General features: G+C 36.8%; 1 protein-coding gene across 1 annotated transcript in view; it reads left to right on the forward strand.

Annotated features, from left to right (window-relative positions):
- Positions 1 to 24,561, forward strand: part of LOC129378964 (cadherin-12-like) — a 137,385-nt gene that overhangs the window by 69,178 nt on the left and 43,646 nt on the right. Inside the window, exons 3-6 of the mRNA XM_055059470.1 lie at positions 6,076 to 6,370; positions 12,073 to 12,192; positions 16,850 to 17,017; positions 20,903 to 21,090. Coding sequence (XP_054915445.1) covers positions 6,076 to 6,370; positions 12,073 to 12,192; positions 16,850 to 17,017; positions 20,903 to 21,090 — 771 coding nt within the window. The remainder of the gene's footprint in view (positions 1 to 6,075; positions 6,371 to 12,072; positions 12,193 to 16,849; positions 17,018 to 20,902; positions 21,091 to 24,561) is intronic.

Here is a 24,561-nt window from a genome sequence, read left to right on the forward strand (position 1 = left end):
CCTTGTGTTTTTCTGCCTCACCATTGACTAAAAACTGTTCTGGAAGCTTCTGTTCCCTCAAGGAACGAAGAAATGTAGAGCTAAAGTTTTCACCAGAACAATAAAATCATAAATTCAATAAAAAGGTGATTGTTTACCATGAAGGGACAAACAAAACAACAAAAAAAAGCAGCAAGAAAAAAACAAACCCTTGAGGAGTTTCATACAAAAGTGGTCAGATATTTACTAGATCAGTTTCAACATTAATAATGTAAGAAGAAAAAAGGAGCCGTGTGTAAAACTATCTACACTTTTACTGTTTTTATTGGCTTTAAGTGCAAAAGTAACATCAGAATGCCCTACTGCATTAACAAGTCATCAGATGTGTCTTTTATATAGTAGGTTTTTTAATAATTTGCTGCTTTGAAGCGTTCAGGTGTGTTTGCACAATGTCAAAATGGAAAGACATCAAAAATAACGAGGTTAGAGAAGCAACAATCTGGGAAGGGTTAAAAACTGAAAGGACATCAGTAATACCAACACAACTCCCAAGATCAGTCATCATAGAGACAGAAAGGTTTATTTGGAATATTTTGATTCACTAAAGTTATATATAAAGAGAATGTTTCAGCGTTTAATATATAATTGGACTTTCCATTAAAAATTCAAACTACTACAGCCAGTCATTAAATCACACACTCTACCGGCTTCATTCAGAGCGTTTTCACTTTGACTGGGAACCAAATTTGCAACATTAGCAACATTTTCATCTGGTGTGGTTTGCTTGTGATGAGGATCCAAACAGAAACACTGAATGAAGCAATTTTCTTCTTTACAAAATGTAAACAAGAATGATGTGTAGCCAGATTTTAATCCGTTGTATTTTGGTCGTGTTGATCAGCACGAGCCATTTCACCCGCTAGTGCCAAACTCACACATTTGTTTTGGATGCATTTTCCCAGAATGCCCTGCATTATTGTCCACTTCCTGTTTTTGGAGCCGTCTCAGGTCTGGTTGGTGTTCACATAAGCATTCAAACCGCACCAGAGTTCACGTCAACTGAACCGAGGTCTGCAGGTGGCTTATGCGCTCACATCTTTCCAAACAAACAGGCACATAAACTAGAGTTTAATTAATGCAAACCAAACTGGTTTGTGTAAATACACCCTTAACATGTTAAACATTGAAGCTCATGACAGGGAAAATAGGAAAACGGGCAAAACAAGTAGCTCATTTGGAAGGGCCGACGGACAAAGCTTTGGTTGGTGTCGTTTGGACTTGAAAACCAAGCAGAGATTTTCCCCGTAATGTACTACATAATGCTGACAGCTTAAAACACAGAATTTCAGCAGAAACTGTCAGGCACAGTGGTGAAGAACTGGCTTCACAACCAAGGATTTGGACAACTTGCAGTCATTGAATGCAAACTCTGTATGCAGAAGTCAAAAATAACCTGAAGCTTTGGCCAAACCTGCTCATCAACAAGACGACAATCTCAAAAACAGCAGCAGATCTACAGCAGAACGGATGGAAAAGACAGAAAAGTCCAGAGAAAGTAATGTTTTCAAACCTAAAACAAATGTTGATCACATTGTCACCACAAGAGTTAAGATGATTAAATCAAGTTGTTCAATTTGGTCATTGAAGTCATTCTGTGTTGTCCTGTTCTGAATTTTTCACCAATGTTTCCCTGGTAGTTTGGCTTTTTTAAAACTTTGAGGTAGATTACAGTAATTTTAGAACTTGATCATTTTTTTAACAATGTTTTGTTGCACCAATTAGCATTTCCAGAACTGGAAGACTATTTTAGACAAATATATTGGCTAATAAACTTTGCAGCTCAACTTATGATTTGTGATAATACAACTCAATTAGAATTCTAAGAACAAGTGTGAAATGAAATATACTTAAAGAGTTAAAAAAAAATTACGTTTCTAAAGACTTACAATAATCTAAATAAGCATTGCATGGAAGACATTTAAAATTCTTCAGTGCAGAAAATAATCCATCTTATTATGAGCAAAATGTCTACCACTTCCCATTAAATATTTACCACTCACGTCAAATCCTTTCACTAGTGTCAGAGAAATCACAAAAACACATCCTTTGCCAACACACATAGATAAAACCCCTGGCGGATCAGAGACAATTAATAATTACTAAGCCACACTCACATTTAAGGGAAAAACACACACACAGCGTCTTATAATTTTTAAATCATTGCAGCTCAAAGCGTTTAACCAATTTGTCATCATGACATCCCAACAAAAACATATCTGCATAACTCAAGGAGACAAATTCCACAACAAATGCCAATGCTTGTAGGAACAGAAATGCATATAAATAATCTATTAAGGCCCAGTCAATGCAAACTGGCACAAAAGAAAGCAGGACTAACAGAAGCAGGCGCATAATGAAAGCCAACTCAGGAATAATGAGCACAACAGGAAGCCTTTGTACCAAACAGAGCAGAGGGGACAGAAAAGGAAAGCCAAGGCCAGCAGAGGAAAATCAGCTCCTACCTTTCTGGAGTCACTGCAGGTTTTTTTTTTTTTGTCCATCCTGTAACTCAACCAAAGTCCAAAATCTTCATATTTTTCTATTCCAAACACATGGAGCTCTTGAGATTGTATGATCTCTGCTTCCATTCTTTGATGCTTTCTGTTCTGTTCACTACTTATCACACCTGCTTCCTGTCACTCATCAGCTCTCTGCAGGTTCAGGAGGAAACTTCTCCTCAGCAACACTAAATTAGTGAGAAAATGTGGGAAAAATGTGGAGCCAAGTAAGGAAATACTTAAATATGACATATTAATCTCTAAATAAATAGTTTCGCTTTGACTTTTTGGGCATAAAATGTTTGCTTTCTTAACATTTATTTTTTTACCAAGGCTGAAGCATTTCAATTTTTATATCAAATCCAAATAAACGTCAAATACATTGATGTAGTACTTTTAAAAACAGGTTAAAACTGCAACAAAGTGCTGCACAAAAACAACACAACTGAATAAATTGATGAAAACAAATAATAAAAACAAGTTAATAAAATAAAACAAAACATCACAACAGAAAAGATACAGCATTAGGCCTCAAGTAAATGCAAATTAATAAAAATAATTTTCTTATAAGGAAATTATAGGAAAAACTTACAGGAATTAAAGTGAGAAATTGAATTTAATTAAATCACAAACAAGACCTCACTCATGTTTACAACAGTTTTTGTAAAAGATATGCAGGGTTTCAAAAACCTTTTTTAATCATATTTTTAAATATTATTTTAGATTTGCTTGCTTTTGCTGTTTTGATGTAAATGGTAAAATATTTTTGGAAAATTATTCGTTTGTTAAATATTATTTTATTTTTTTCCTTTTTTTTTTGTAATGTGGTAAATTTACCTAAGAAAACTTCATCGGAATCAGAATTTTGCCGGGTATTTTGTTTTTTTCTTCCAAAATTCTGATTTCAACCTCAAAATTCAAACTTTTTTTTTCTCTTTCAAAAATTCTGACTTTAATTTTCTGAGGAAAAAGTCAGACTTCTGAGATTAAAGTCATAATATGAGTTTTTTCCTGTAGCTCCACTCCTCTTCTGTACGTGAGCAACATTACACAGATATTGGTATTCTGGGGGGTTAAGAAATAAATAATAAAAATAAGCAATCTAAAGTGCTAGTCCAATTAATTTTTTAGCCTATAGATTTAGTTTTCGGGTAATTCTGTGAATCTCTAATTGTTTTGCGGTGGAGGAGGAGAACATCTCAGTCAAATTAGCCGTACATGAGAAAACCTAATCTACATCGCGGTCTTCGTCCTCCTGGGAGAAAAGTTTTGGGGTCTCGTTATCACCCAACATCGGTCATGTACTAAGAATAATAGTCTATCATTTGAATAGCAATGAGAAATGCACCAATGGGTGACAGCATTATAATGCCATGCTATGCCTCTGTGAACTTGGCAATTTGCTCTGAATCACCAATTACTCCCAGTGTGTTTGTGCCGTTTTATTGTGCCTGTGTGTCTGTTGGAGCCACTGTAACCTAAAGAAAATCTACAGCCACAGCTCATATTTCTTCCTGTCGTCACGGCCATGGCAGTTAGCAACGGCGTGGCGGGAATCCATCGACTCATTAGGAGAACGCATAAATAGAAAAGCTGAGGTCAGGGAAATTATAGGTTCAATAGATCAGAAGAAAAGTACAATCAGAGAAGCTTAATTCAATCTTTTGAAACATCAACCATGAGAATCTGTATTTTAGAAGCTATCAATGCATTTCAGCTAAAGCTTCTTCTTTTGTGGTTGTTGTATTTAAAAACGAATAAATGATTAACATATAAACCAAGGTTTTATACGTTAACCCAGCATTTCATCCAATGAATTCATAAAGCACAATTCATAAAGCATTCATAAAGCACAAATCATGTTGATTTGTACTTTATTTGTACATTTTTAAAATAGTTTGAAAGTGGTTTGAAAATGGCTGGCAGTTAATTTTGAGGTGTAACATTGGACCAAAAGTGGACTTTAGAAATATTTTTTCCCTCACTAAACACCCTCTTGATGATGTCTGGTTTCAAGATAAACTTTGACCTCTCCCCAACTTGATTGGTTGCAGTTTTAGAAGTTTTAAACTTGTGCTTTTTTAAGGGAATAATTGTTCTTGTGTAGCAATTGCTTTTTTTAATAATTAAGCTCGCAGTCGCTTACTGAAATAGAAAAATAAAGGATATGAGTTTAGTCTCTCAGTTACATTAAAGTTTGTACTTGTAACACAACAAGAAGCAAATGTAACATAACAGATGAAATTGTTGCCTGATCAAACACAAGCATAACTGAAAAAGCTTCTTTTTAAGATGCCAAATTTAAAGGAAAATTTATCGTGTTGCCACAAGACAACACTTAAGCTAGTCAGCTTGGAGTTGTGAATATTTGTCTTTTATTTTCTCCTGGTTTGCAACCTCTGTTCAGCCAGGCTTGTGGAAACTCCATCTCACTGACAAAGTGAGAGAAAAATCCATAGTCCTCTGAGGTAATCACATTGCATTACAGCCTGTAAATATTTAAAAGGCTTTGAATATCGTAGCTGTTTTCTGCCATAAAGTAAACATAACTATGTCAATAGGGTTTTCTCGTGCCAAATGTGTTTTGTATTTGTCAGAAGGGGAAAAAATTACCTCCATCGACCTGCGTCTGTATGAGCAAATATGCTTTCTGCTTGGATATGATGCACATTGCAAAATAATGTGGCAAATATGAATGTTAACACTGCAAAAATGCTAAATTTTACCAAGTAATGTTGGTTTAGTTTCCAGTGCAAATTTCTTGCTACACTTGAAATAAGATCAAACTAACTTATAAGTTACTTTTTTGCAAGATATTCGAGCTTGTTTTAAATAAACAACTTCTCAACATTGATAAAAAAAAATCCAGGTTTCAAAGGAAGATTTATTAACTTTTTTCTCATGTCATAAGCACTTTCTTAAAAATCCACACTGAGGAATTACTGACTTCAGACAAGCTCCTGTATCTTTTAGAAAACTGAACAAATTAAAATCGGTGTTTGCTTATGGAAAGTAATGCATAAAATGATGTTTATAAGAGACAAGGTGAAGCATGTCATATTATCAGTTTCACTTTCCCCAAAATCTTCCATTTCAAACTGCATTTTTAAAGCACTGTAGGTATTAATCTGGTGTTTCTTCTGTTTGATATTTGCCTCCTAAAGTTAGACTCCCATTGGTCTATCATTAAAAAAAAAAATTTCTGACTTCTTCTTAAACCATAATCGTTCTTAAGTTGTTGAAGGCTTGTCATGGCAGAATAATTGCATTGAGATGATTCATTATTTATGAAAGATTTTGCGTCGTTAATCTGCAGAATGTTCTGAGAGACTGATCATTTTCCTTTTCTCCTGACTTGGAGTTTCACAGATCTTCACAGAGAGCTGAGTGAACTCTTTGATGTGCAGTCAGTTTCCTTGACTGTCATTGTGAAATAGTTCTCCTTGACAGCTCTTCCCCGGTGTTTTCAGTGAATCATTATCTGTGTCAATGTTTGCACTCAACCTCTTTCCCCCCCCTCTCCTCTTTTGTCTCACAGCTCCACACTGACCTCGATAAGGGGGACAGTTCGGTGAAGTACACCCTCTCGGGGGAAGGTGCTGGCTCTATTTTTACAATTGACCAAACTACGGGGGACATCCATGCCTTAAGGAGCCTTGACAGGGAGGAGAAGCCTTACTACACCCTGCGGGCTCAGGCTGTGGACATCGACACCAATATCCCTCTGGAGCCGGAATCAGAGTTTGTCATCAAGGTCCAAGATATCAATGACAATGAACCAAAATTCCTGGAGGGACCTTACACAGCCAGCGTACCCGAGATGTCACCAGTCGGTAAGAGAGCATGCAGAGCTTAAAATAAAATAAGAACATTTCAGATTAATGACCAGAACCGGCCTCCTGTAGATAAACACCACAGGAGTTGTGAAATTCCTGTGGCGTTTAATAATCATGCAGCATAGAGAAAACCAAACAATAATGTAAGGTTGCGTTAATCTACATACTATAGTGTAAATATAGGAGTAGATTGTTTAAACCGTTGAAGAAATACAGAAAATAAGGAGCTTCAGTTATGACAGCTAGAAATGATTGATCAGGTCTGAAATCTGAGTGTGTTGATGGACTCAGAGCTGAACCTTCAAAGCTGACAGTTACAAAGTTGGTCTTCTCTCACCTGTAGAACATTTCCAGGTATAAAGGACTAATGTCTCAGCCAGATCTAGAGAAGTTCATCCATGCATTTATCTTTAATTGGATTGATTACTGCAACAGTGTCCTCACTGACTAAAACAAATCGATCAACGCTGCTGCTGGCATTCTGACTAAAACTGGGAAGATGGAGCACATCAGCCCAGTTCTAACCTCCCGGTACTGGCTCCCTGTAACTCAAAGAACAGACTTTAAAATACTCTTGTTAGTTTATAAATCACTGAATAGCTTAGCACCACAATATGTTAAAGATCTGCTGTTGCAGTAATCAGTATCAAATGTCCTATTTATTCGGGCTTTGGCCTTGAACTAAAGTTAATTGGTTGACTTGGATCAGGTTTGGTTTGGGCTAGAAATTTTTTTTGGCCCGATCTAAATTCTACTTTGCAAGGGAAACTTTTCTTTCTCTTTGAGAAAAAAAAAAAAAAAAAAAAAAACAAGTTCAGCTTGAGAGCAGAATGGCTGCAACCAGCGATGTAAGGCTGCTCCACCTAACAGATTTTGACATTTCAGAGAACCATTTTATTCCTGGTGTGCCCTTAGTACATTTCACAGCTTTGTCTTTACACTTCCCTTGGGGGGAAGGGTGGCAGATCAAGGTAATTCGCTGGGAGAATGGTGTTCTCTTGATGTGAATCACAATGAAGCCCTCAAAACTTCAAATTCAGCAGTCCCGGGGGAAGGATGGGTAGAAAGCAGGGAAAACATGGTGCAGACTTGGCGGGCTCCCTGAATCAAAGGCAGCTCTGTAATGTTTACCTTAGGACGGAGGCTTTCAAGTTCGTCAAGAAAACATGCCATGAAAGAGAAGTGAAGAGATCAGTTAGAGAACTAAAAGATTTGATCTGGGTTATCATACAATGTCTTTATCCAGCTGAATTCATGTAACAGTGATAGAATATTACATTCCGCAAAGTTACAATATTTACAAAATAGCATTTAGGCCTCGGTAAATAATCAAGTCCTGCCAATGACCTTTGATCTGTAACATAATCTGTACTGCTTCACCTCATACCAGATAGTCCAGTAGAACTGATTTGATTTGAGACCAAATTTTTAACATCTGTTATTTTTTCAGCTGAAATAATTGTTCCCCTCCTCGCCTGTGGTGGCGCTGCACCAAGAACCACTGAAGGAAACCATGCAAAAACCTCTGAAGACACTGAACGCAACGTCCTTCTTCATCATAAGATGTATTAAAAAATGGAGTAGCTTCTTTTGTCTTTGGTAAAAGACCATGAGTCATTTCTCCCGCTAGGGCGAGACTCTAATGTTTGTTTTGGTTGTATTTACCCAGAATGCTTTGTGCTGTTGTTCACTTCCTGCATTTGGAGCCGTCTCTAGTCTGCTTGATGTTCACAAATCCAGAGTACACTTTTGTGATTTGCACATAATCACAGGTTGATTAGACATTCACATCTCCCCAAACAATTCCTAGACAAACAGACTGGAGTTTAATCAGCACACTAAAGACGACTGGTGTGAATGGACCCTTAATTTAAAGTTATCTTCGTAAAGGGTTGAAATATTTCAGTGTCCTGTGAATGGTGGTCACCTTTTGTCTACATAAACACAGTCTGCAGATCACCCAGACATCAGACATGCACTGGTTGACCTTCTGATTATGATTTTTACCAGTTTTCACAGTTTCAGCCAATAGGATGTCAGGTAGCATTGTGCATAGATGCTTCAGCTTCCCAGGATGCATTTACTTTCAAATATTTGTGATTCATTCATTCAAGAAAAAACAAACAAACAAAAAAAAAACATCTACAAATTGGTGAATTTGGAGTCATCTTCTGCAGAAAAATCCACAAATACAATACCATAGTGACATATAGTGACTAACTCTGTTATAAATCAGGCACTTTGGCGAGAAATAACATAAATAAAAAGCAGAACATATGACCCAAAAGTTGTCCGTACTGAGATGCAGCCATCATTTCAAATTGCAAAGTCATTGAATTAAATTGTAATGAAGTGTTCAGGGGGTAATGAATTGCCAGCCTGTTGTGTTTATTACCAAACACAAACAAAAAAGCCTCACTAAATGTCCTAAACAGACCAAGAGCTGCAAAGCAGAAATTTGCTTTAGTGGCTGGTACATTGGTGAATGCAACAAACATTTAGCCAAGCAACAAATCTTTCCATAATCCCTTGTCAATAAATAGTTTATCCCTGAATCATTTAGGGAATGAGGCAGATTAAAAACACTATTTCAGGGGGGTGTAATTACTGCAAAATGAAGTCTTATGCTTAATCAATTTATTTCTTCCCCTGCCTTTATACAAACTTCCACTTTAGGTTGTTAATGTGTTTTTTTTTACATTAGATTCATGAATTGTCCTGGAAAAAACTCCTTTTCATAATCGGATCAGTCTTTAGATAGATGTAATTCTTATCTCCCAGCCTCATGCTTAAATATAAAGCATGCATACATTGTGCAGTGTGCTACATTAATTGCCTTCCTTTACACCACTGCATTAATCTGGAGTAATACGGTATTTGATGAAGTTGTTAAAGAATTTTAACCGTTTTTTTAATGTGTTCTTATTCAGGCATTTGATTTTCCTTCTTCCTACAAATTGAAATCCATTTTCCTGGTTTATACCCTCACACTTATGTAAAAGCTGTTACCTTTGTTGCATGGGAATGTGTAGGAGTCAGAGGCGCTCGAAGGCTTTCAAACTTTCAGCTCATACAGGCTGCGGCTGCCGAAGCTCTGCTCTCTTTGCATTAGCAGGAAATGTGTTATCTCATCTGCTCTGCACACATGTTTAGCACATCCCCTCTACAGCATTTCTAATCAGGCATCTTTCAGGGACGCTAATCTCTCTCTCTCACTCACTTCACCTGATATTTTAATTCCACTGTTAACATCACCACAGACTGAAAGAAGCCATTTAATATACAGTGAGTTCTTTACAGGCATGAAGCAGCGTAGAAAATGACCAAGTTAAGTGCCAACCCTCCGGTCAGTGCCTCTTGATTATAAAAGCATCCCACACATCCTGCAATTTTTGTCTTCATCCAGTATATTTCTACGCCGCCCAGATGGGGGGAGTCATTCTGAGCAATCTGCTTGTGTTGTGCAGCTATAAAACCAGAATCTGTTTACTTTAAGCACAGGTTTAGGACTGGCTTAAAAACTGTGTTTTTTTGCTAAATTTAAAAAGCAGATCAACCAAACTTCATGATTGTAATCATGCAACCATTTTTGTTTTAGGAGTTTGGGAGGCATGGCATCTCAATTCTCTTCTTGACTCAAATTATTGTTTATTCCTGTTTTCCTGGCAGCTTAAGGCAAATACTACTTGCTGATAAGCTTTTTTTAAAACCATTTTCCACTTGCATTTTTGCATCATTGGAAGATTGGGAAAAAAGCAACATGGACAGATGAGATCAAAATTGAGCTCCAGAGATCCAGAATAAAACCTCAAGAACAACATCTCTACTGTTAAGCATGCAGTTGAAAATTTGGAAAAACTGTGAAAATTAGGATGAAAACAGTAAAGATGGTTGTGCAAAATCCACCGCAAAGACATAAGAAGTGGCCAAACATGGCATTAAGGTCATGGAGCGGCCTAGTTAAACCCCTGGACCCAATCCTATAGAAAAGCCGTAGCTTTAAGTTAAGGACTCAGGAAAACTAAAGGATTTAGAGTGTTTTTGCACAGAGGAGTCAAAATCTCAGTTTACATGTGAAGTTCTGGTGACCAACTATAGAAAACATGCCAACGCTCTTTTATTCATCAAGATATTACTTGTAGGGGATCGAATATTTATTTGACCTGCAAACCATTATTTATCCATTATTCAGTGGATTTTTTTCTGAATTCTTTTGTTGTTCTAACTTTCTGAATTAAAATAAAGTGTCTTGCTCGAGGACACAACAGCAGAGACAGAAAGCGATGGATCAAACCAGCATCCCAACGATTATGGGACGAACTCCAACACTGGAAACTATCAAACTGCAGCTCTGTCCTGGAGAAGTCAGCTTGGATTTCTGGCAAAGAAACAACACAGTTTTTATTTGGTGCAGTTAAAACATCAAACAAGCATAATTTAGCAGAAATACTCTTTTGGGAAGCAACTTGTGTCAATTAGGGATGTTGAAGCTGACCTGGTAGTTAATTCTTCTCCATCCGAATGAAATGATGAACTGTTGACATAATTAGAACCCTGATGGGGTTAGAGGTGCAAAAACCTGTACTGAAGTAAGACCAGAACTATTTCAATATAGTTTTACTCATGTAAAAGTTACAAATATCCTTTGAAACAGGACTGAAGTAAGACAAAAATATTTATTTGGAAAGAAATGCTACTGAAGTAACGAGTTTTACCAAAAGATCTGATTGCATTGTTACAAAACAAACAAAAACTAAATTTTTGGAGAATAAAATAATAATAGAAAAGAAGGTAAATAACAATAATAACAAAATAACAAATTATATATATATATAATATATATATATATATATATATATATATATATATATATATATATATATATATATATAGAACTTTTGACAACATGTTAAAACAGGAAATACTGTATCCTTACTGTATCTTCACTCGACCGTCAGAAAGTCAGCAGATAGAATATAACATTAAAATGATAAATATAGTATACAAAACATACATTAAATGTTTAACAAGTGTAAGTGTGTGTTGTGTTTGGTGCATATTTCTTCAGTCAGTCAATTCATTCAAAACTGTACTCAGAAATTTGACTCAAAAATTTGTGGAAGTAATATTACTCAAGTATTAAAAGTACTAGTTGAAGTAAATGTTGCCAGTAACTACCCACCTTTTTCAGCACCCAGTGTCCCTAGAAAAAGAGGCAAATTTTGGAATACATTTTTGGGAATAACCTTTTGAATTTATTTGATAAAAATGTAAAAGCAGTTGAGTTAAAAGCAACACTTGTCACAGAGTGACTTGTCACAGAGTGACAAGTGTTGCTTTAGGAGATTGGAAGACTGCCATCCTCACACTGTTCCTGATTCTGCTCTTTGTTTTCTTAATGGGAGCATTGTTCAATGAGGTGTTTTAACCAGAACTTTTTTCCATCACATTTTTACGGCTGCTTTGCAAAGCTAGAAACATCCAAACGCAACCAAACAACAGGGGCGCTAAACATTATCCCTCATTCCACTCCAGCAGCTTTAGCTGCAGCTTTCTCACCAGTGACTCATCACTCATTAGGCATCAGGTGATATCCTTTGTTAGGCTGATGAACTTCAAACGAATCTGGATGCCGGTCTCCTGTGGAAACAGATTAATTCAAGGTCGATTTGTATTTTTCTCTCCGCTCTTTTCCGCAGGGACCTACGTGACGCAAGTAACAGCCACAGACGCGGATGACCCAACCTATGGAAACAGTGCCAGAGTTGTGTACAGCATCCTTCATGGTCAGCCATACTTCTCTGTTGACCCCAAGACAGGTACGCTTTCCACGTCTCGTATGTGTCAGAAATTTGAATAATTAAATTCTAGAGGTGACTTTTGTGAAGAACTTTCACAGTGAGATCAGCAAATAATTTGTTAAAGGTGACCTATTAGGCTTCTTTGAAGATAGTCGGAAAGATCTATGGGCTATATGAAACAGGATCATTACATTTTTGCACAAAGTCATTTTTAGATAATGAGATTTTAGTCTGATCAGTTCTGTCTATTTTGAATTCATTTTAGAATGAGCTTCTTTAGGGCGTCTTGTCACTTTAAATTTAAATATGATCCCCAGGTCAACGGTTACATGACTGCAGATAGATGCGCAATTATACAACCTAAAGTTTTGAAAAGCAAATGTGGAGCATCCTTCGCAACCAAAAAGAATGCAGGAAATGGTTTCTGGTCAACAAAAAAACACTTGTCTTTTCCAGCAGCCATTGTACCGGTCATAAAATCTGTCAGCACTAAAATCAGCCAACAAAACATGCTGAAGCTTAGCTGGGGTTGCTAGGTAACAGGTGGTGCCATCAGCTTTGTGATGTCACATTCTGGAAGTTTTTGAAACGGCTCATTTTCTAGACACCAAAAATCATTAACTTATTGCCAAAAAACGTCTCAGTTTTGTTTTGTTTTTTGTTTGTATTTGGACTGATTTCAGAATCAGTAAAACCCAAATGCAAGTACAAAAATATACAAAGTGTAAGATTTGCACAAAGCATCTCCTTTTAGAGAAATGGGTCAAGGCCATTATTGGGGTTTCAGGGAGGAAAACTGTACAGGATTAGAGGGTTGCTACTTAGGCAAAAAAGGACACAAGCAGATGAATCGTATTGATTTACTGCTTAAAAATATCAAAACTTATAAAAACTGAGCTTTGTGTATCAAGAATTGATACACTGTCATTGTTTTGTGACTAAAACAATGACAATAACTATAAAATGTAACTCTGATTCATTACAACAACAACAAAAAAAAAAAATTAGAAAGGCAAATAAAACTAACAATGTCACAGCATGACAGTTTGCCATGCTGTCCCACGGGTCCAGACTCGATGCGGCCAAGTTGCAGCTTCTTCCTCACTGTCTCAGGTGTGTAGTCTGGACATTGTTCAAGGTGTTCATGATGAGTCTGCACCCGGGGGATGTCATTCTGGAACAGGAATAGAGCCTAACCACTTACGCTTTGGAAAATATCCAGATGTGCAATCTCACAAATGTATCATTTCAACTGTAAAGGACTTCTGGCACATTTTATTACCAATAGCTCACTTTGCAGTATCTTCTCTGTTTTTTCTTTGCACATTTCAAACTTTTTTATAACTGGTATCTTTCTCGGTGTACTGCCTGAAACTGCAACCATTTCCTAGTCAGCTGAAAAACTGTATATTATTTTAGTAATGCAGAAAAGTTAAATCCAGCTTTTTCATCCAGTTTTAATATTGTACATAAAAAATGTTAATATAGAGATGCTATCTGTCATATTGGCTTGAAACCATACCAAATTGCAACATGACCTACAACAAAGCTAACGCTAAATTAACATGCTAATACCAACATTCACAGCTTATTACTGTGTTTTTCAGACTTGTTTAAAATGCACAGTAATTCCCTAGATGTCTCAGCTGTTAAGCAGATCATCTACTTCAGCCTGAGGAGAAGGATTTAGAGGTAATTAGGGAAATGAGTTCTTAAACTGTATCTTATGCCATTCCAGTAAAAAACATGTCAAAGTTATCTATCCGTATGTGATTAGGCACAGTAGACACACACTTATGGGTAAAAATTTGACTTTCAATAATTAATAAGTCATAATTTTCTGTGCCAACATTAAGGTTGATGATTTTTTAGTCAAATTGAACTGCATTCAGTTCAATTGCAACCCTCGCCTGTGATGGTGCTGCAACAGAAACCACTGAAGGAAACAATATAAGAATATATAATATAATATATCAGATTTTAGTGGTTGTAGGATTTCTCTTTTGTCTTTGGAAAAAGACCACAAGCCATTTCTCCAGTTAGTACTGGACTAACTGGAGCACTTCCTGCTTATATAGTTTATGTAGGGAAACTATATAAAGTGACATACATACAAAACAGAGAACTTTCAGCTACCTGGAAAAATTAAAGTTTGTCATGCCGATACAGCAAAAAAAAAAAAAAAAAGAGTGGACGAATCCAAAACCTTATGTCAGCGAATGCATCTTTCAGCAGCGATAATGTATGTAGTTCACTCTGCACTTAACTAAATTATTAATCGTCTGAAATAATGTCAAGCTGAATGCAAACTTCACAAATACTGGAGAGAAAAAAAGTCCAGCTGTTGGGTTCAGTGGAGGATGTGTGACGCAGAAGGCCATTTTGTAGATTAATACCAGAACATCTATCATAAAAATAATAAAAATAAAGATGGGCTTAGTGGACACCTTCCCAGAGCGGCATAAGCTGGCAAACAATTGTGCAGTTAAATATGTAGCTTATATTAGGTTTGAAAGGTAATTATTTAACAAAGACTTTCTAGAAAGGTGCAATTTAATTTGTGTTTCTTGAAATGTAATAAAGTAAACGATCTTAAATCATTTTTCTTGTCAGTTATGCAGTGACATTTTTGTCTTGATCAATGTGCAAACAAACTACTGATAATTTTGTAATGCACTTCACTTTTATGTAATTTTTGCCCACTTTTAACTGCATGGCACACATTATGTTTGTGCCTTGTTTTGAGTGTTCATAGCATTGTTTTTGTTTCTTCCCCAGATAGAATATTAAAAGACATATGCATGTGTCTGATCTAAATGATCCCTCACGGTGGATGGAGCATGTTGGTCCAGGACACCAAACCGTTGAACCGCCCCTTCTCCCCAGAAACAAATTGAAAACATGCATAAAAAAGGATCTTTTTCTCATCCTTACCACCAGTGTCAATATTTTTGAAGATGTGAAATACTCTGCAGATCCCTGTCAGACAAAGCGTCATAAATACGCACCGTCTTTCTAGTACAGTTGCAGAATGCTATTATATCACTGCAGTGCATCAAAACGAGAGTTAAAGCCATGAAATTGCTGTATCGCAGATGCTCTGATTGTGGGCAGGCAGCGTTCTGCAGCTGATGGTTCGAACTTGGGTCCCTAAAAGAAAAATAAAACAAACGCATTTGTTTCTGCTGCACTGACAGAATTTATATCTCTCAGTTATTTGTTGATAAATTGTGTCAAAAGCAGGTGAAAAGGGCTCGGGGTGGAGGTGGTATATGGAGCATGACTGCCCTAAATCTGAAATAACTTTGCACCGGCAGAACTGTGTTGCTCTTCCTCTGCTATCTGGGGCGTTTCAATGCATATGGAAATAGGTTCATGCATATCACACAGCCAGATAAGGTGGAATCTGTTGCTGATCGCACTACTCATCCCACAGCTTTGCAGAGCACCTACTGTGATTATATTTCAAACTGATGGTAGAAGAGAAAAAATGAAACTGTTAAAGCAAATGTTTGTCCTGCTGGGGCTGCTGCTATCTCCAAACACGCAGGAGAAAAGGAGGGAGAAACGCTGGGGGGTAAAAGGTGAACAAAGGGACGCAAAGTTGTTGAAGTTAACTAAAACTAATGAAATAACACAAACTGAAATGGAGAATACAATTTTGTGAACTGAAATAAATAAAAACAACTTAATCCCAGTTAGCTAGAGGTGACATTATAACATGTATTAATAAAACTAACTAAAACACACTGAAATCACAGATAGAAAATCATTTGCTTTTGTGTTTATGGCTCTGATTATTGGCCTTTCAAATGGATGTGAAACTGATTATAATTCCCCCCACATGTACCTTAGGGTCATCCATATTCTTCGATAGCAAAAGTTAAGAGGCAACACAAGACAAACAATAATTAAATTAATTTTTGAAAATGACATTTTCTGTTGAGTACTCATCACCCAATCAGTGTTTAGTAATCACAATACAATATTTTGAGATTTCTGAATTCTACAAAAATATAAAAATACAAAAATAAAAAACTAAAACTTCTTCTATAACTAAAACTAAAAAAATATTTAACTTAAGTTAAACACACTCTAAAATTAAATAAACAATAAAATTACGACCTAAACTATCACAACCCAGGGGGATGACAAGAACAAATCTGCGAGTGTGCCACAAAGAACGATGGCAAAACATCAAAAACGATCAGCGTCTCAGAAGTCTGTGGATCAAATGGAAGAGCATTTCCATGTAATTGGTGGAATAACGGAAAAAGGAAGTTGAGTCCAACCTGTGCTGCATGCTTCTCCTTCGCCTGCCAACCTCCCATTGACCCCACTATTAATCTGCAGTATAAACCCTCTCTGATCTCAGGGTCTCAGATCCTCCAGTGAGTCATTATATGGCTTCCCCAGTGCTCCGTAGTGAATGTCAAGTGTTTCCAGTTTGTAAGGTGACCTCCATTTTCGGCCTCATACTTCTGCAGCTCCATGCGTAGGAGTGAGCTTCTTTGCTGGCCATATATTGTGCATTTTGAAGTAAATTGAGCGCCTCCCTGCTTGCCTTGTGTATAACCCTCCATTTCTTTCTCTTTTTATGTCCCAACTGCTCTTTCCCGCTACTTCTTGTCTTTCCTCTTACCTCCTACTCTCATAAATCTTGCTCTCACACCAGGTGTTATAAAGACAGCTTTGCCCAATATGGACAGAGAAGTGAAGGAAGAGTACCAGGTATTAATCCAGGCCAAGGACATGGGCGGGCAACTGGGAGGACTGGCTGGGACCACCATTGTCAACATCACGCTCAGCGACGTTAACGATAATCCACCCAGGTTCTCTAAAAGTAAGTGTACTGTGAAAACCTTAATATGGATAAAAAAGCATGAGTTCAACTGACAGATTATTTCACTTCAAGAAGGGGAAAAATCTTGTTATAAGTGAAATAATCTGCTAGTGTAACTAGATTCATACAGAAAAGGAGCTGTTGATAAGTAAATCTCATTCCTGGATGTGGAATTGCAGTAAAAAGCAGCTCCATGAAGTGTTTCACAGGTAACTCGGATGTATACTTTTCAGACTTTTATTGTAAAATCACCTTGAAAACCTTCTAGAAATGTCCTTCCACTTTAAAATATGCTCAGTCACATAAATTTCCTCAAAAATACACCGAAGTTTCTGGTTGTAATGTGTCAACGTTTTGACACTTTGCGACAAATGTAGGTTTTGTAGAAACACAATGACCTTACCCAGGTTCACAGATGATTTCATAATAAAACAAACACTCCACAATTACAGCAAGGCAGGGAGCTTTCATCATCACTTCTCTTCGTAATTGCTTTTCATTATTTGTCATTATGCTCCGTCGTAAGCAATGGCCTGTTTATTTGTTGTGATTGCATCTGCAGCTACAACTCCTGGCAAATAAAGCAGGGTAGATGTTATTTTGCTCGTGGGCATCCGTCTATATTTAGATCAGATTTGAGATTTGTTGCTGCAGCGGCAGGGATTCAGTCAGTGTGTTTAAACTTTTGTTCCCGTAAGCTGCTGCTAAACCAGATTACCTCGATTGTAGCATTTACTAAATCATGCGGAGAGCCAACGTTTAAAATAACATAAGGCAAAGCAAAACATCTGCTTCTCTGCATACTTTGAAGCACATGTATTAAAGTGTATGCTAATTATATTCTTGATAGAAGCAGCAGGGGAGCAAGAATAGAAAGCAAAAGATACTCCTTCGTATTGATGCGGCTTCTTTGTGTGCTTTGAGGTGACACTGAGCGCTCTGCCCTGAATGTAAATACAGCCAGTCAGACGGTCAAGCTCCTCTGGCTGCTAGGAAAAGATGATATTTCCATAATGCTGTCACAGCACTGAGGTTTGGGCCAAGCATCCCCGCTCCTCTGCCCCATCCCACCCTCTTTTGTCTCCCACTGCTCACCGCTGCAAAGGGCATTCAGGTTTTAAGGAACGAGAAGAAAAAAAATTACCATTGAAGATTGTGTGCATTATCCCGTGACATTCTTGATTTGCCCTCTTACACATTTACTCTCTGTTCGCTTTTTCTCTTTGACAAACATAACGTCATAGTTTTAATATGAGACACAGGCTAAATACAGAATTCAGTTTTTAAATAGCTGTTTCATTTATTACAGGAAAAATACTCTAAACTAATTTGGTCTTGTGTGAAAAAGTAATTGCTCCCTTTGTTAACTAACAAATGAACTGTGACTAATAGCATTTTTTGGAAAGCTGATTTCAATTTTATTCGCCACACTCCAGCCTGATTACTGCCAAATCTGGACAATTGTGATTTTACTCAAACAGAAGCTGACTGACAACAACAGGTACATTAGAAGATAGAAATAAATAACATCCTGGCATCTGAGGGCCGACATTCAGAAATGTAATACAATAAATATTCACTCCCTGCACCCAGTAACTTCACCCAACGAAGGCTACGTTCACACAGCAGGTTCTGACGCTCATATCCAACCTTTTACTGAAATACAATATTTTTATGTGGTCTTCCTTACAACTAACAAAGCTGCCTGCAATGAGACTTTGGTGCAATCGGTTTACCACCACAAAGCAACACACATGAGCACAAGAAGAAGGTTGATGTTGCAAAGCAGCCCAGAGAGATAACAAATAGATTTTACAGTTCAGAAAAGGGACTGAACAGCATCGTCACAAGATCATAACAACATGAAGGAAGCTAATAAAAAAGTAAGTACAGCAAGTAGAAACGGCTTTTTGTGGAGAATTTGGTTTGGATTTTTCCTGCTGTGTAAATATTGCCTTACTTACACATTGACAACTGGGCAGAAAGTCACAGAAAAGCCAAAAGAGCTGCTCAGGCTCCACTTAAAAGCAGATGGAAGAAGAAATTTGGGCATAAATTGCATTCAGAATCAGGTTACAAAACTAAAACCACTAATAACCAAGAAGCATCTTAACACCTTTAAATCCATTCCACATTATAAGCTAACATAAAGCTGTTTGTTGATGTTTAAATGTGTTAAAAATAAACCACAAACATCACATTTTTGGGTATTCTCCTTTCTTTGGAGCCAAACATAGACAAGGATCTGATTCGGCTGGAATGGACATAAGAAAATGTCGATTGCATCTTGTTTGCACCGATAGCTTTCATTTTATTTAAAAGGAACAATGTAGATTAGTCACAGCAATGCTCCCTTATCTGTCATTAATCTCATACATAAAGTTGATTTGTTGACATCAGAACTATATAATCAAATTCTCAAAGACTATATTGAGAAACTATTGAAAATAAAAAATCTGTGAATGTCGCTCTGAGTGATTGAAAGATATTCACTGTGAGAATGAAATGAAAAGTGCTAATTAAACATAAAGCTTGATTAGACGTGATGAATTCCTAAACAGTTTTTGAGAATCACCAGAAGCTGATATTTTATCTGGCCCCAGAAATGAGTTGGTGGTCAGATTGCTCCAGTGTTTCGGCTCATGAAGTGAATGTTTGGGTCAATTACACGCTGGGACCAGTTTAATGGGAAACCATCCACAGATAAAAGTTGATCAAACAGACATTACACCATAAAAACTGAAAATGGCTGCTTTGCTTTGAGATCTATTGCTTTGATAATTACCAAAATACAGAAAAAATGTGACAAAAATTACAATTTAAATTCAAACAACCAGACATATTACAATTAGATTTTTTTCACATTTCCTTTTTGCAAAAACTTTGTCTTGTGGCAATGATAATTTTTATTTTTATTTTTTTTAAGTACAGACCAAAATTGTGCATTTTAACCTTGTTTTACAAAGGCTGCATTCATTTGCCACCAGCGAAAAACATTCTTTTCTTTAATCCTGTCTCGCTTGATGCATTCACACCAAGATGGAGTTGGAGTTTATTTTGTCAAATAAGGGCCACAATAATCAAATTCAAACAGAAAGATAATCAGATTTCCTTGAAGCGCACTAGGCTGTTTTTTTTTTTTTTTTTTTTTGTTATCTCAAAAGTGAAACATGTTTGGAATTTTTTTGAATTCAATTTAAAAATGTGCAAGGACAGAAAGAAGGGAAGTAGCTTAGCCGTTCAGAGGAAAGCAATTTGAATTACTTCTGGAATTTCACTCAATAAAAAAAGTCTCAAATGTGTTGCAGTTAATCATTTTTGCATGAATGTCCAGAGAAAAGAACAAGGACATTTTAGTTGTGTTGGTTCCCAGATTGTACATAAAGTTATGGTCGCTGAATGACTGTTTCATGATCTCAGCTCATAAGGGTGTCAGACGTGAAATGCAACCCAGAAGTTGTTAGTTCTCTGGCACAGACAGAAACTAATCTTTAAGTAGATCTCAGGGAGTGAAGTGAGGCATAGAAATGATTAATTTCCTTCCACTTCAGGTGTAAGCGATAATCAGTCAGTCAGCTGTTTGTCCATTCGTGGATTTATTTATTTATTTTTTTTTAATTCAAATTAACACCTTGGATATGCTGTTTTTGTTTGATCTTACTGGTTTATTTCAGGCTATTTCAATGAAACTCCAACAATATGCGAAAAAGAAAAGGCTTGACATCAAACAGAGAGAATCACAGCTCCTTTGCTTATGGGTAAACGGTTTTAGACATCCTTTGCAGGGTTAGGGAATAACTACACAAGTAGCGATGTGAGGAGTTTGCTGTGTTTCCTTTTGATGTCAGGTGATGAACCCGTCTCTGCTCTCATTTTCTCGGACAGGTTTCTTCCACCTGAGAGTTCCTGAATCCTCTACAATGGGGTCCGCTGTCGGCAGAATAAAGGCCCACGACTTGGACATCGGGAGGAACGCTGAAGTAGAATACACCATCGTTCCCGGCGATGGCGGCGCCATGTTTGACATCACAACCAATGAGCACAACCAAGAGGGGATGATCATCCTCAAAAGGGTACGCTAACCATAGACCTTCTTTCAATGGTATATAGCCACATAATACAGAAACAAAGATGGCAGGGCCATACTAGAATGGAAAAGAAATGGCTCATTTGGTTCTTTTTCAAAATATCAACACTCTGCAAACATCTTAAATAATCACCTTAATGGCCCTGAATGGAGCAACGTCAACTTCTCACTGAAAAATGATTGATGTTTTGCATGATGGTGAGGATGTTACGACAGGATAGCAGAGGGGATGATGCAGAAAAGTTGCAAAAACTGTCGCTAAAAATCATGACTCCAAAAAGCACAGTCAAAGTTTTAACAGTTTACTTCAAGAGCAATGTATGCCACTTCAGTATAAATATCTCTTCATTCATGGGGAAGTAAGAATATGTTATATTCATTTCATTAACCTAAGAAGTTTCTGTTTTGTTATATTCAATAAATACTTTGTCTAATAATGTGAGAATACCAACATTTTCTATTAATTCAGTCGGTATTTAATACACCTGACAATATTCATATTTAATTATGTTTTTTCTAAATTCAGCATATTCTGAAAAATGTAGCTATGGAAAGATGGTCAGCCCTTTTGACACAAGGGAAAATGGATGATTGATCATTAATCAATTAATATAATCATCAATCCCTAATACGTGAAATAATTTCTTCCACTTTTCACTCACTCCGTTATTACATGTCGTGATGTTGTGATGCGTTTTCTTCCTTGTTTGTAAGTCGATGCATAACTTCAGTTTATCGGTGCCTTGCTGATAGGTTGGTGGTAGGATGGAGGATTGGGACCAATTCTGCAATAATGTGAGCTCAGAGTGACAATTACTTTTCTGCATTGAAAGAAATCAGTTGTGGTGGTTTAAAATTTGATGATTTTTCAAGGATGACCCAGTCAGAGGTGACTCAGCAGCAGACCCAGAACTTGCCAGAGCAAATATTGTATATATATTACTTCTTGTCTATGAACAACTTGGAAAATGAGCTGTAGAGTCGCTTTGTCAAACTGTGCCTTGTTTTTCACCTTTGGGACCAAACAGAAGCCAATCTTGTGATTTGTTTTAGATTATGTTTCATGTATGACATGAAATAGATTAAAGCAGGTGACAAAAGGCAGTTTGTTGTCAAAGAAACAATGCAGTAATGCCTTGCTGTTTTGAAAACTTAACATCACAGGTCTCTGCTCAGCTCATGTGAAGCCCTGTAAGGTCAAATAGTGACTTTCTCTATTATCAGTGGTTACAGCTTTCAATTGCATCATTTTCCAAGGATTCGGCATTTATGTCAGATATGCAGTGGACCCCTGGTATTTGCAGAGATTAGGGACCGATTTCTTAAATCTGATTCTAAATCCAATGCCAAATATACCTTACTATGTATTTATACACAGTGGAAACCATTCTGGGCAATGCAGCACAAGCTAAAACCGACAGTCCTGTTTATGTGAAGAAACTGAATGCTGTTCCTGAACTGGACATAATGTATTGCACCAATTTATTCCAGTTTCTCAAGCTGTATTTCCTGCAACTATTTTAGATATGCTTTACAAACAAATCTGCAAATAAGAGAAATTCCATGAGTAATTTGGAGCTGCATCCGCAGAAAAATCTACTAATATGTGAATCTGTAAATACTGAACCCTGAGTAGGTGGGATCCCTCTTTATGTGGCTTATTGGAGCTGCTGAGCCAAAATCGGCTAAAATGCAATTCAGTACCACACAGTTTTGTTTGCATTAAAGCTAAATTAAGCTATTCACTTCTTGTGTTTCTCAGAACTACTGTTTCTACTAGAACACTTATAATTTTATGTCAAAATAATTTGTTTAGCCAAAATACGGATTTTCATTTTACTAGGCATCCTTTTTAAAAGAAATGCATTTTTGGTAAAGTACAATTCTGGAACTTAATGCCAACTGATGTTATATTAAACAACAGTAAAGAAAATTAAACAACAGATGGGACAATATTTTAGTAAACAACAAACAATGTAAGTTTGAACTGAATCAGAGTTAATTACGTGGCCAACCTAAAATTACATGTGTTCTGGCATGTTATTTTTTTTGTTTGATTTTTATTTAATTTCTAAAAATTGTTTTTGTCATGTAATTGCTTGATGTGTTAGATTAGCAGCAGCTAAATGTGGGTCCTAAGTGTACTAAACTGAATAAAACATAAAATACTCTCCATATTATGAGCATAAAGCAATAGAAAACCAGTTTGAGATGCAACTGACAAAAAAAACATTGACATTTAACTTGAGTAGCTGCCCAAAAAACTAACCTCCTTATATGGTAAATTACCTGCAGAAAATGTTTTACTAGCACGATTAAGCAGCATCTTTTCAATCTTGCTAATGTATTTTTACATCTAAACAAAAATAACTGAAAATTCATATTGTAAATAACATAATAACAAATTTATATATAAGAAAAATATTATTTTTAAACTTTGTTCTTGGCTGGAGTGGAAGGTACTTATTGGCATCCTTAACATTGTGTGCATATTTTCTTTTCTTTTTTTTTTTGTGCGCTCTTTTCGTGAGGAGCAGCACAGAGTCATCACTCAGGAAAGCGCTGAACTTCTGAGAAGCCGCCGGTGGTTGAATGCTGCATTTGAACTCTGGCATTTCTTTCAAGTGTGAGAGGCTGTCTAAATCCTGTCCAAAAACTTTGTGCTTCGACAGATCAGCAGAGAAAGAGAAACATACAGTATGAAGCATGCAAGCCCTGCCCCGCTCGCGAGACTTTTTTAAAAATAGAAGAGCTATCGTATCTGACAGGGAATGGAAGAGGTGGGATGCAAGCACATACAGAAATGTCTCACAAGCAGGGAGGTTTAAAAATAAACAGCAATTCCCAGTCACTAGCGGGAGGAAGAGAGAGCATGAAGAGGAAGTTGTTGTTTTTTTGCACTTCCCCGAGTCAAAAGACTCACCAATTTGTTAGACTTCTAATAATGTGACTCACCTGTTTCTGCCTTGTTTTTCCTAAAATATATATTTGTTTCTTTAAAAGATGCAGAGGCAGATGTTGGGTCAGAACCTGTGATCTGTACCTCATTCGATGTTGAGTTGCTGCTGTCCAAGCAATGAAGCGCATCTCAAGCGATGACATAAGTCTTTCTGAGCGCCTGCGCTATCTAAAGCATTCACTTAGCATGTCAGGGCTCATTTGCTTTGCCATATGTTCAGATGGATTAATACACCCACAGCACTGTGACCTCCTCTCAAAAGTATCTCATTTAATACCAACTACTTTTACCACATAAAGCATTTTTAGAGTCATAATATCTCTTTAGAAAATGGCAAGTGGCATAAAAGAGCGTGATACATTAGAGAAATTTATTACTCCCAGGATAAACCCTCAGAGATATATCATCTCATTTTTGAAGGAGACCCGCAACTGCCAGAGGTGAATGGAAAAAAAAGACATTAGAGCCTAAGACTAAAATTAGAGGGAGAAATATGGT

This window comes from Poeciliopsis prolifica, unplaced genomic scaffold, assembly GCF_027474105.1.
Source record: "Poeciliopsis prolifica strain line A6 unplaced genomic scaffold, Auburn_PproV2 SCAFFOLD054, whole genome shotgun sequence".
In the NCBI taxonomy this organism is placed as follows: domain Eukaryota; kingdom Metazoa; phylum Chordata; class Actinopteri; order Cyprinodontiformes; family Poeciliidae; genus Poeciliopsis; species Poeciliopsis prolifica.